Below are 13,924 nucleotides of genomic sequence, written 5' to 3' on the forward strand. Positions count from 1 at the left end.
TAGGCAAAGTGAAATAAGTCCATCACAAACAAACACTGTATCATTCCACTTGTATGAGATTTCTAGAGTAGTCAGACTCCTAGAGGCAGAAGACAGAAGGGTGGTTGCCAGGAGCTGGGTGGAGGAGGGAATGGGGACATGTTTTGTAATGAGTATAGTTCCAGTTTCGCAAGTCAAAAATAATTCTGAAGATTGGTTGCTCAACAGCGTGAATATACTTAATACTGTTGAACTATACACTTAAAATGGCTAGGTTGGCAAATTTTATGCTACTACAATTAGAAAAGACTGTCACAAAGTTGGTTCTCCCAACTTGATGGTTTTCTTTCAGAGTGTCTTGTCTATTCGTTGCCCTTTGTATTTTCATACATTTTTAATATGAAATTTATTGTCAAATTGATTTCCATACAACACCCAGTGCTCATCCCAAAAGGTGCCCTCCTCAATACCCATCACCCACCCTTCACTCCCTCCCACCCCCCATCAACCCTCAGTTTGTTCTCAGTTTTTAACAGTCTCTTATGCTTTGGCTCTCTCCCTCTCTAACCTCTTTTTTTTTTCTTCCCCTCCCCCATGGACTTCTGTTAAGTTTCTCAGGATCCACATAAGAGTGAAAACATATGGTATCTGTCTTTCTCTGTATGACCTATTTCACTTAGCATAATACTCTCTAGTTCTATCCACGTTGCTACAAAAGGCCATATTTCATTCTTTCTCATTGCCACGTAGTATTCCATTGTGTATATAAACCACAATTTCTTTATCCATTCATCAGTTGATGGGCATTTAGGCTCTTTCCATAATTTGGCGATTGTTGAGAGTGCTGCTATAAACATTGGGGTACAAGTGTCCCTATGCATCAGCACTCCTGTATCCCTTGGGTAAATTCCTAACAGTGCTATTGCTGGGTCATAGGGCATTTTCATACACTTTTAAATAGGCTTTTAAATAGGCTTTTAAATAGGCTTGTCAGTTTCCACACACACCAAAAAAACTGTTGTGATTTTGGTTAGGATTGCAGTGATCAGTTTGGGAAGAATTGGCATCTTTACATTTGTAAGTCTACGAGTTTATAAACATGATAAATACATCCTTGAATTTATTTAAGTCTTTTAATTTTTCTCAGAAATGTTTTATAGTGTTCAGTGTAGAGAAGTCTTGCATATCTTTTGTTAGATTTATTCCTAAATATTTGCTATTTTTAATCCTGTTTTCTAATTCTTCATATATAGAGACAGTTAATCTTCTTTAAATCATTTTTAAACATTTCTAAACATAAAATTCATTAGTACATTCACATTGTTATGCAACCAACCTCCAGAATCTTTGATCTTGCAAAACTAAAACTGTTCCCATTAAACAACTCCCCCATTCCTCCCTTCCCCAGTCCTTGGTAACCACCCTTCTGCTTTCTGTCTATAGGAGTCTGACTACTCTAGGTGCCCCATATAAGTTGAATCATACAGGTATTTGTTTTTTATGACTGGCTTATTTCACTTTAACCTAATACTTCGTTCATATTGTACTATGTATCAGAATTTCTTTCCCTTGTTAAAGCCGAATGCTATTCCATTGCTTGTATGTGCCATATTTTGTTTTACCCATTCATCTGTTGATGGACATTTGAGTTGCTTCCACTTTTTGGCTATCGTGAATAATGAAGGAAAGTGTGCAAACATCTCTTTGAGAACTTGCTTTCAATTCTTTGGAGTGTATACCGAGAAGTGGATTTGGTAGATCATATGGTATTCTATTTAAAGTTTTTTTAGGAGCCACAATACTTTTTTTCTTATCAGCTGGACACCTTTTTACATTCTCACCAGCAGAGTACAGGGCTCTAAAAACAGTTGTTTTTTAAAATATTGATCATGTATCTTCAATGTTGCTATGCTCACATTATTCTAATAACTTACTTGTAGGGTCTTTGGATTTTCTCTATATAGAATCATATCATCTGTGAATAGTGACAGCCATTCTTTTAATGGATTCTTTTAATGGATATATAAAATGAGTACCATATGGCAGTGAAAACTGAATATACTATAGCTTTAGGCATTAATGTGAATTATTCTTAAGTATAACAATGAATTAAACCAGCAAGTCGAAAGTTTAGAGATGAAATTAGGTAAAATATTATCATTATGGATACATACATAGGTGGTAAAAATAAAGTAAAAGTCAAGATGGTGGTTACCACTAGGGGTGGAAGAGGAATATGATCAGGGACAAACTCAAGGAGACTTGTAAGTTGTAATAATCTTATTTATTCAGGTTCTTTGACTTTCAACTGTATATATTTTATGAACTTGTATGTATGCTGTTTCATAATGAAAAATTTTTAGGTGAAATTGGAAAATGTAGGCCTGTCTACCATATGTAGAAAAAAAATTGCTTTTATGTATTTTTTAAAAATATATTAAAGGAAGCATTAAATAGGTAAAAATATTTCTGAACTGATAATTTTACTTAAAATGAATGCATGAACTAGGGAGTTTTAGTTAAATTGATTTTCACACCCTTTTGAGACCTCCGTAAATAAGTCTTTTTTGGGAAGTCAAAAGTAACTGCTGAATGGAAATTCTTGGCTTTTAAAAGATAATTGGAAACTAATTGGCTTGGGTTCCATTTTGTAACTCTTTGAGTAAATGTAATGTGCCCAAGAAATTCTTCTAACCTAATAATAGACTGTTTGAAGGCATTATCTATCACAGTGGCATTCCTTTCACTGACTGGTTGATTTCAACAGCTGGGCTTTTGAAAGGATTACAAACCGCCATGTTTTATTAGGGTGACAAGTTCCAGCTTTGTCATCTCCTCTTATTTTTCTAGTAGTATAGCACTTAAATTGGGGTTTTTCTCCCAAACAATATTACCAGTTTCTCTGACATGCTGAAGAAACAATGTTCATGGCAGTGGAGTCAAAACATCCTTCAAGGAATGTCAGTTATTTGGGCCCTGGGGTGTGTGTGTGTGTGTGTGTGTGTGTGTGTGTGTGTGTGTGTGTGTTGGGTATCCAAGTTGTTTTCATCCATGTGTTGTCCTCAACTGGACCAGGTACTGCCAGGGAAGCAACCAGTATAGTCCGTGTTCTTTCCTGCTTCCCTACCTTTCTTTTCCTTGGTGGTTAGCATCCTAGTATTGGGGTAGCATCCACTGAAGGCCATGGTGCCCACAAGCCTGTCTTCTCCTTTGGTCTTTTTCTGTCACCAGCCCTTTTAAATATGAATGACTGCAGAAGACTACTTAGTGGCACTAGTGATAACTGGGGTGGTAACCAGCAGAGAGTCTTGGAGAAGAGTGTTTCTTGTTTCTCACTATTTACACCAAGCAAAAGTGCATTTGTCTGCAGTTGGCAGTTAGCAGAGTGTCTTGCAAGGTAGAGGAAATAAGAGTCCCAGACTAGTTTGTGTGGAAAGAGCTGCTAACAGTACAAATTGTGTGGTCAGGAATCGACATAGGACACATATGTATGTTTGACCAAGTGTAAAGGGATTTTTGCCCCCACAACCTAATCACTGGAGTGTGAACCCATGAACTCCTTTCCCAATTACAGACTTCATCCACCACCCACCCACACACGCTCTACAGGTAGCAAAACAAAAATAGCTCAACTCATAGTAAGTGAGCACTTTATGGTTTTATTTCTTCAGCCCCCTCAAGTGTTAACTGTCCCACACCATGATGATGTATGTAACTGAAGAGTACATTTGATGATGTATTCCAATAAAGAAGAATAACAAAGTCCTGCAACTGGTTAGAGAATATTCTATGACCTTTGTAAAAACTTTATTCTTACTATAACATATTTAGACTTGGCTGTGCCTCTGCCTTGAAGAAAAGAATTTGGTCTCCCACTGTGGTTGTTCTTGTTCTAGGAGGGAGAAGTTGAAGAGTAATGCTCTGTGCTCCCAGAAACAGACAAGGAGATTCTCTCCAGCCCCAGCTCTTGCCTTTCCCACCCCATCAGAGTATTTATTGGAGCAGAGAGAACACACTGAATTTTCCAATACAAGCTCTATAAAATGATGCCTGACAGTTAAATTCTAACTTAGAAGTATGACAAAAACCCTACACCACCTTTCTCTGAAGGGCAGACTTAACTGTTGACTGGAGGAGAATTGCAAGGAACATTTTGGTTTTTGTTTTTGCCTCCTTTGGGAGAAGGGATAATGTGTGATCACATATGTACTTCTCCAGAATTGAAGTAGATCCATTCTGTACCAGAAATGTTTGAAGATTTGGTGAGTTTTGTGTATCCCATTTACTATATTGAAGCAAATTAGTAATTCTGAGTTTTTGAAGGCAGTTCAAGAGACTTACATGTTCTCACCAGCCAGGCAAATATCTGTAGACTGTAACTTTTCCCCCTTCTTGTACTCCGTCACAATGTAAATGAGCCACTGAACTACTACTTCGTGCAAGAGAAGTTGCAAGTACTTGATTTTTGTACCAGAAGGACTTGTGACATTAAAGGAAATGCAGTCGAAACTTTCTGTGAAGAAAGTAAACTCTTTAAGGAAACATGGAAATAACCCTGAGATTGAATGGATTTAACCTCTCATAAAACAATTTGAATTTCAGGAGTGCCTAGGTGGCTCAGTTAAGCATCCGACTTTGGCTATGGTCATAATCTCACGGTTTGTGAGTTTGAGCCCCATGTCAGGCTCTGTGCTGACCGCTGAGAGCATGGAGCTGCTTTGGATTCTGTGTCTCCCTCTCTCTCTGCCCCACCCCTGCTCATGCTGTGTCTCTCTCTAGCTCAAAAATGAATAAACATTAAAAAAAACCTATTTGAATTCTATTTTTTCAATTTCAGATTCAGCCCTATGAAAAGATAAAGGCCAGAGGCTTACCTGATAATATATCTTCTGTACTAAATAAGCTGGTGGTGGTGAAACTCAATGGTGGTTTGGGAACCAGCATGGGCTGCAAAGGTCCGAAAAGTCTGATTGGTGTGAGGAATGAGAATACCTTTTTGGATCTGACCGTTCAGCAAATTGAAGTGAGTAACATTCAGCCTTTCTCATGAACTACTAAAGTCAGTTTTAGGTTATTATAAATGTTATCTTATGAAATAACAGATGTGGATAGCAAGGAATTTGCTATCTTTAGTTTTTTTATTAGTACATAAAAAGGTTTGGTGATCCTAAGGGCAAATCCTTAGGGTGATGTAAAAGCTTTTGATCTTAAATAGCCCTTGTGGTTGTTGCAATTCTGGATCTTTTTGGAGTCTCCTTTGATCTCCCCCACTCCTCTGCCAAATTTCTTTCTAGTGGCAGCCTTCCTCCCAGCTGGGATGATCTGGCTTTATTAACCCCTTTTGGGAGGCCAGGAAGAATTTTCAGACCTGGATGGGTGCCGAGGATGCTAAGAACTGTGTCTCTTACGATAAAGTTGTTAATCACAGACCTTAAATTCTTCAGAGGCAGTGGCCTGTGTTTTGCAAAAAAGAATCTCTCATCTCTAGTGTCTAATACGATGCTGGCAACTACAAGACTAGCAGTAGCAGCAGCTCACGTTTATCTAGCATGTACTGTAAACTAAGTATCACTCTGAGCTCTTTTCATGAATTGACTCAACAGCTAAGTACTCTTTATTCTCATCCCCATTTTACAGATGAGGAAGCCAAGGCACAGAGAAGTTGATTTACTTGCCCGAGATGGTAGTCTGACTTCTGAGAACCTGTTTTCTTCTCATTCTGTGTTGCCCCTTAACTTTTCCTAGAGATTGAAAAGATTTCAGTTGGGGAGTGATTCACAGTTCTTAACGTGAATCCTGAGAGTAGGGAGCTGTGTCTTTGTAAGATTTGTACTTTCATCCCCATTGTGCTCTGGACAGAGTAAATAAATGCGTAGTCAGCATTTGCCTATCCAGTAAGGCCACAGGGCACTGGCTGGGCACACAACTCCGGAATTGGACTCTGCCTCTCTGGGCCTCAGTTTAGCCATCCATATAACACAGACAAGAGTTTCTGTTTCATAGGATTGTGATTTAATGAGCAAGTACGTGGTGAACTATTTAGCAAAATGTCTGGCTTATGCTAAATATTTATATTTGGCTGCACATAGGTAATGTTTTGGATACTTTGTGATTAAACATTAAGGGTTTTACACTTTTAAGTGAAAGTAAAGTAAATCCGAGTAATCTGTTATTTTCCTCTCTAGCATTTGAACAAAACCTACAATACAGATGTTCCTCTTGTTCTAATGAACTCTTTTAACACGGATGAAGATACAAAAAAAATACTACAGAAGTACAATCATTGTCGTGTGAAAATCTACACTTTTAATCAAAGCAGGTACAATAAGTTAAAAAAAATAAGTCTGAGGGATGTTATTCCTGGGAAACAGACTTTTTTCTTGTTGAAACAGCAACATCAAGATGTGCAGTGCCACAAACTCGTGTTTGCAAATGCTTAGTGCCTTTAGAGGCTGAACACTTGTTCATAGATAGGTGATACAGTCACTCTGCGATTCTATAACCTTAATTCTTAAGAGAGAACCTGCTTGTTCCATGTTCAGAATATTTGAGGCTGGCTTAGGTCTTGGCTTTCTGAGAGCATATTTCATGCATCTATGAAAATCTTTTATAGTCTACTGTGTTGATAACTTTCTTTCATATGAGAAGACATTTATTCAACATCCTGAATAGGCTTGGGGGGAATTTAATAACTTCTGGAAAAAATCTTTGGGGAAGGGAAGCACAGTCACACCTTGTTAGAGTGCCTTCCACTTTGTTGTGCTTTGCAGATACTGTAGTTTTTCACAAGTTGAAGGTTTGTGGTGACCTTGCATTGAACAAGTAAGTCTGTTGGTATTGGTGCCACTTTTCCAGCTGCATTTAGCTCACTTTGTGTCTGTGTCACACATTTTGGTATTCTCACAATATTTCAGATTTTTTCTTATATTTGTTGTGACCTGTGATCAGTCATTATGACTTGCTGAAAGCCCACAGCATTGTTATCATTTTTTAGCAATGAAGTGTCTTTTTAATTATGGTATGTACGTTGTTTTTTTGTTTTTTTAAGACATAATGCTACTACTGCACACTTACTATAGTATAGTGTAAACATAACTTTTATATGCACTGGAAAGCCAAAAAAATTTTGACTCGCTTTATCGCAGCATTTGTTTTATTGCTGTGGTCTGGAACAGAAACTGCAGTATCTCCAAGGTGTGCCCATAGAAAGGAATTCAGATGATGAATTTTGATAAAGCCCAGGCAACTGGGAAAAGAAGTCTTCCATTTAAGGATGGATATGGGGCTATGTGAACTTGTACAGAATGGGTATTTCTAAAATTGTATCATCAGTTGTTTTTGTTTTTAATCTACTTTTTCATGGACATTTTCTATGTTGCAGGTGCTCTTCCTCTGTTTTCTGGTTGGTCCTTGGTCTGTTATAGTGCTAGCTCCTCTGTCCCCCCTTCCCCCACTGCCAGCCCCGGTACATGTTCTCACTAATGGTAGGAAGCACATGTCCTTGAGCACTAATCTGCTGTTGACTTTTCTGGGAAAGAAACAGCACCGCCCCTGAATAGATGTCTTTGTAAGAATGGACAGATTCTCCCAGATAGATCTCCCAGATAGGCCAAGTAAGTTTGAGAAATTGACTTCATGTAAATTCATTAAATTAGAGTACTCTAATCTATGACTCTTTAAGAGTTACAAAATATATTAGTATCTTAAGAATATGCAGTGTCCTCCCATTTGTATGATGTTGGAAATTTTTTTGCAGCAAATATTATGATGAAGTTAATTGATTATTGAACACAGATAAGAGATTTTTTAAAAGATTTTCTTAAATGGATTTACCTCATTACTTTTAATAGACTGAAAAGTTTTATTTAACTTTGTGGGTGTTTTGAAAGTTTTATTTTTGAGAGAGAACATGCACACGTGTGCACACATGGGGTAGGGGGAGGAGCAGAGAGAGAGAGGAAGAGAGAACTCCGGACCCCGATGCATGGCTCGAACCCACAAACCTTGAGATAATGACCTGAGTTGAAACCAAGTTGGATGCTTAACTAACTGAGCCATTTAGGTGCCCCAGTTTTATTTAACTTTAAATGCACTGTTTTACTTGAAGGTCTGGAATACTCTCCGAATTGATATTGAAAAAGACTTTTTTTTTTTTTTAAAGGTACCCGAGGATTAATAAGGAATCTTTACTGCCTGTAGCAAAGGATGTCTCGTACTCAGGGGAAAATACAGAAGCTTGGTACCCTCCAGGTCACGGTGATATTTACGCCAGTTTCTACAACTCTGGTTTGCTTGACACCCTTATAGGAGAAGGCAAAGAGTATATTTTTGTGTCCAACATAGATAATCTGGGTGCCACTGTGGATCTTTATATTCTTAATCATCTAATGAACCCACCCAATGGGAAACCCTGTGAATTTGTCATGGAAGTCACAAATAAAACACGTGCAGATGTAAAGGTAAATACTGAGAGGAAGCAGTTTGGGGATTCATATCTCACATTTCACAGGTTATGTAGCTCAAGCTATTTTTATTTGCAGAATTTTTTGTGTGAAGCAAAACACATGTATGCACTTGATAACATCACTGTAAGATAGAGTGAGATAGTATACTATAGAGCACTCTAAGTTTCACCTGACATAACTGTGTGGATATAAATCAAGAGTTAACAGTATTGTTGAGTAATCTATAGGGATGATTCTAACTGAAAACAATTTCACATATATTTGTAGGATAAATCTGAATCCTAAGTGAAAACAGTTTCAATGTTTGTTCATACCTTTAATATTCTTCTAGTTTGGTGCTTAAGTGTATTTATTACATTGTTCCTTTAGTGAAAATTTACTATTTCTGTTTTTACTTATGCACTTCAATATATTTTTTTATCACTGTAATGTCTCTGTAATTGGAAAAAAATGCAGTTGTTTGGCACAAATTTTTTTTATAATTTTGCATGTTTAGTGGTGATGACACTTGGCATTTGATGAAATGGTACATAAGGTTTTACTACTTAGCCACAGGGAGTAAGAGAAGTAGACAGTGTGTAAATACTAAAATGGTCAGTTCCTGGGCTGGGTTCTATGCTTCTTGCAAATGCCCCCTGATAGGTGAGTGAACGTTCCCCTCTCCCTACACTGCTGTCACGTCATGACTTTAAGAACATCTCTAAGCGGAGGCCACTCTGGGGGTCACTTCTCATCCAGTTGTGCCTCTGTCTTCCCTCTTCTCCGCTGATCCTGCAGCCAGTCAGAGCAGGGTCTGAGGTGGTAAGACTAGTTGTTTAGTGATGGACTGTGGTTTGGGAATAAGAGGAATGGCCGTTCCAGTAGCAGGCCTTCAAAAAGTGAGGAAGGCTCGATACACTCCCACGGCTTTTATTATGGATGAGAGGGTGGGTACACAGTATAAAATGACACACAACCTGAATATTTTTTTTGGTTCACTACTATAATATGTATGTTGCTGCGTATTACAGATAGAATCAGTGCGAAAGCGTTTGATTTCTGGGGGACTTTATCATCAATGTCCTTTCACAGACTAGAAAATAGTGTGGTATGGCTGTGACTGGGAGAGATGTGGAGGCACTCACACACTCCTGTCTGCCTTTCTAGGGTGGGACCCTCACTCAGTATGAAGGCAAACTGAGACTGGTGGAAATCGCTCAAGTGCCAAAAGCACATGTTGATGAGTTCAAGTCTGTATCAAAATTCAAAATATTTAACACAAACAACCTATGGATCTCTCTTGCGGCAGTTAAAAGACTGCAAGAGCAAAATGCTATTGATATGGAAATCATCGTGAATCCAAAGGTAAGCCACAGGTGCAGCCCTGGTCTCCCTGGTTCCTAAGATCATAATAGGTGGGCTGCACGCAGACCTGCTGCCCCCACTCTGTCTGGTCTACCTATTCATTGGTTCCTCCTTTTTGCCTAGTCAGTCTCTCCAGTTTCTGGCCCTGTCCTTCCGAGTCTACACCCATCCATGTCTTTAGTGTGCCAAGCCCTGGTACCCTCACTTCACCTGGGGCTGTGGTAGCAGCAAGAGCACAGGGCCCAAAAATAGAGCAACCGACCTCGGTCTTACTTGTTGCTCTGACACTTAAAGGTCTTTTGGCCACAGACAGGCACCTTGCATGAGTTTTCTGTGAACATTTGGTTCCTTATTGTAAAATGGAAATATTAATAAAGAGAGGAGTTATGACGCCAAAAAAAGACCACGTATGTATAAGCACCTGGCATATGGTATGTGTTTGCTAAATATCAGTTCTCAAAATTCTTGTTTCCTTCAATGGGTCTCTGAAACCACTCCCCAAATATTAACTAGCCTCCACGAAACAAAGTTGCTAAAACCTGTTTCTCCTCTCCCCCTGACCCCTTTTTTTTCTTACAGACTTTGGATGGAGGCCTGAATGTCATTCAGTTAGAAACTGCAGTAGGGGCTGCCATTAAAAGTTTTGAGAACTCTCTAGGTATTAATGTTCCTAGGAGCCGTTTTCTACCTGTCAAAACCACATCAGATCTCTTGCTTGTGATGTCAAACCTCTATAGCCTTAATGCAGGATCTTTGACAATGAGTGAAAAGAGGGAATTTCCTACAGTACCCTTGGTTAAATTAGGCAGTTCTTTTACAAAGGTACGTAATGATAGATACGATATACATGTGCATTTGTATTTCTTAAATGTGTAAGTATAAAAATGATACACATATGAATTGGGGTCTAATTAGTCTCAGCTGCTAACCTATTATAGTCCTCTGTCTTTGATGTCTTTTAAAAGGAATCAGCTGTTGAAGATAAACATGTAATTCACTTTTGAAATCTGATTTTTGCTATAGAGTAGAAAAGAATGTTTACATTTTGGGACATTTTACTTTATGTCTCTTGTAAAACCATTTACTGTTTTCATCAGTGGGAGAATGTTAATTGTTTAACAAATATTGAGCCCCTACTATGTGCTGGGCAGTGATCTAAGTGCTGGATATTTAGCAGCAAATAAAATGGACTAAAATCCTTGCCTTCGTGAATATTCTGGTGAGGTAAGAATGATAAGCAAATAAATGTATATATGTCAAGTGATGGGAAATAGTATGAAGGAGAATAAAGCAGGAGTAGGAAATGTGTGGGTGGGGTGGTGTTGGTATAATTTTATACTGGGTGGCCAGAGAGACGGTCTCACTGAGAAATGAAGTATATCATGCAAGTATCTGGGGTGAAAAGCATTCCGGGCAAGGGCAATAGCAAGTATAGTAAAACCCCACCCTAACATGATAAATGGAATTCAAAAAATTTCATCATGGAGGTTCCCGGGTGGCTCAGTCACTTAATTGTCTGACTCTTGGTTTCAGCTTGGGTCGTGATCTCATGGTTCGTTGGATTGAGCCCCATATAGGGCTCTGCGCTGACAGTGAGGGGCCTGCTTGGGCTTCTCTACCTCTCCCTCTTTCCCCTGCTCTTGCTCTCTTTCTGTTTCTCTCTCATAAATTAATATTTAAAAAAATTTCACATAAAATATTGTGAGGTTAATGAAAGTGACAGGGTGAGCCTTTGTGGCTGGCCTGGAGTCCTGTTATGCCCTCCAGGCCTGTTCTAGTCCTGGTTGTGGTTTAAGTGCCACCTGGTGTGGAGGTATGTACTGCCTCATATATTGATGGCAGATGATTCTGGGTCTTGTGGCTGTGCTGCATTTCCCAGGATAGCATCAGTCCCTGTTTTGGGTGCCTCTCATCAGCCTGGCTGAGCTGGGAAAATCCTGGTGGTACAAATACTCACCATTTTCCCACATTCTGAAAGGGTATTGCCAGCCATTTTTCTACCCAGCCTCACCCTGCCTTCACTTTCCCCTCACTCTTTCTAGCCTCTTCCATACCCTGCAGGAGATAAGAACTTGAGCTGCTCTAATTTGAGAATATGGGCTGAGTGGTTAATGGCTACTCAGAGGATGAATGTGTTTTAGGGACAAAACACAGTCTGCCTGGGGCAGAGCAAGTGAGAGATGGGGGGAGGAGCTGGTCAAAGAGGGAACAAGCCCAATATGTAGAACCTTGTCATTGAATATTGGGAATGTAGGTGGCTTTTTTTTTTTTTTCTTTTCTTCTGGTGGATGAAAACCATCAGAGTTGTGAGCTGAGGGGTGAAGTGACTGATCTGGTGAGCAAGAGTGGAATCAGGGAAACCAGGGAACAGGCTATTGCAGGAATCCTGGCAAGAGGAAATGGTGGCTTTGACCAGGGTGATGGCAGTGGAAATAGTTGACGTTCTGAGATATTTTGAAAGTTGTAGCTACAGGATTTGCTGTTTGACTAGATGGGGAGTGTAAGAGAAAAGATTAGGAAAGACGCCAAGGTTTTTAGCTTGTGCAATTGGAAGCATGGAATTGCCAGCCACTTACAGAAATGGGGGAAGTAGGTTTAGGGGAACAGATGTAGGGAAAGCAGGATGGGGAGTTGAGTTTTGGAGATACTGAATTTATTAGACCTTCAAATTTATTAGATTCTTTTTAGATCAGAGGAGAGATCTAGAAGATATAGGTACATGTCCTTCATGTACAGCTGGTATTTAAAGCCATGAGATAGGGATCACCTAGGAGGAGGTGTCCCAAGAACTGAGCCCTAAGGTAGTCAAGGCTTAGAGGATGGGGATGAGGTGAAGGAAGCAGTAAAGGTGACTGACGAGTTACAGGTGAGGAATTGCATGGAAAACCATGAATGTGTATGTCCTGAAAGCCAAATTAAGAAAATGTTGAAAGAAAGAAAGAAAGAAAGAAGAGAGAAAAAAAGAAGAAAGAAAGATCACCTGTGTCAGGTGTTGCTGCTGATTCAAGTAAGATGAATGGTTCCAGTAAGATCAAGGAGAATTCACCACCAGATTTATCAATATAGAGGTTCTGGAGCCTGACTGGAATGGATTTAATAGAAGAGAAATTAGATGAATTTGGACAACTAATTGAAGAAATTGGTTTTACAGAAAAGCAACAATAAAAAGCAGCCATAGATAGAAAGGGATATATGATTTGAGATATTTTGTTTGCTTTTTAAAGGTGGGAGAATTTATGGCACATTTATACATTGATCAGAATTGATGCAGTCAGAGGGAGAAAACATTGAAGGAGAAATAATCACTGGATAATACCCTTGAATTAGGCCATAAGAAGGACTGGCCTTAAGTTGGAGTAAAGAATCCCACCCCAGTAACAGGAGGGACAGAGTAATGGGCTAGGGAGCAACTGAGTAGGTAGTAGAAGCCAGTGAAACTTTTCAGGTTGCTTCTAATTTTCTTAGCAAAACAGGAAATGAGGCCATATAAGACAGACAATTTCTAGTGCCTATAAATCTAAGGAAACAAGAGGCGGTAAAGATAATGATCATTTATAATGATAATTTGTGCTGCTGTTCATGAAATACTCCATTTCTTCTGAATCCTACCCATCCCATAAAGCCCAGCTCCAGTCTAGGTTGCTTCAAACAGTGATGATCTCTCTTTCTTTTTCCAGCTAAACTCCAGATTATTTGAATTACTCACTGGGCTCTTATCATGTTGGTTATGTTTTGATTAATTCATTCATTTTTGAGAGAGTGAGAGAGAACAAATGGGGGAGGAACAGAGAGATAGGGAGATACAGAATCCGAAGCAGGCTCTTAGCTGTCGCATAGAGCCCAATGCGGGGCTCAAACCCACAAGCCATGAGATCATGACCTGAGCCAAAGTCAGATGCTTAACTGACTGAGCCATCTAGGCACCCTGGTTACCTTTTTATGTATGTATGTGTGTATGTATTTAATGTTTGTTTATGGCGGGGGGGGGGACAGAGAGAGAGAGAGATTAGGAATCTCAGAGCCTGTCAGTGCAGAACCCAACATGGGGCTTGAACTCAAGAACCGTGAGATCATGACCCGAGTCAAAGTCAAGAGTCACTTGCTGCTCAACCAACTGAGCCACCCAGTCACCCCTA

The 13,924-nt window shown here is 39.3% G+C and overlaps 2 protein-coding genes across 2 annotated transcripts in view; one reads left to right on the plus strand and one right to left on the minus strand.

Annotated features, from left to right (window-relative positions):
- UGP2 (UDP-glucose pyrophosphorylase 2) overlaps positions 1–13,924 on the plus strand; it is a 58,621-nt gene that overhangs the window by 42,369 nt on the left and 2,328 nt on the right. The window contains exons 4-8 of the mRNA XM_043603505.1: positions 4,817–5,002; positions 6,165–6,298; positions 8,141–8,438; positions 9,591–9,788; positions 10,368–10,610. Coding sequence (XP_043459440.1) covers positions 4,817–5,002; positions 6,165–6,298; positions 8,141–8,438; positions 9,591–9,788; positions 10,368–10,610 — 1,059 coding nt within the window. The remainder of the gene's footprint in view (positions 1–4,816; positions 5,003–6,164; positions 6,299–8,140; positions 8,439–9,590; positions 9,789–10,367; positions 10,611–13,924) is intronic.
- VPS54 (VPS54 subunit of GARP complex) overlaps positions 1–13,924 on the minus strand; it is a 139,757-nt gene that overhangs the window by 34,347 nt on the left and 91,486 nt on the right. The window lies entirely within an intron of this gene.

The sequence above is a fragment of the Prionailurus bengalensis genome, chromosome A3 (genome assembly GCF_016509475.1).
Source record: "Prionailurus bengalensis isolate Pbe53 chromosome A3, Fcat_Pben_1.1_paternal_pri, whole genome shotgun sequence".
Lineage (NCBI taxonomy): Eukaryota > Metazoa > Chordata > Mammalia > Carnivora > Felidae > Prionailurus > Prionailurus bengalensis.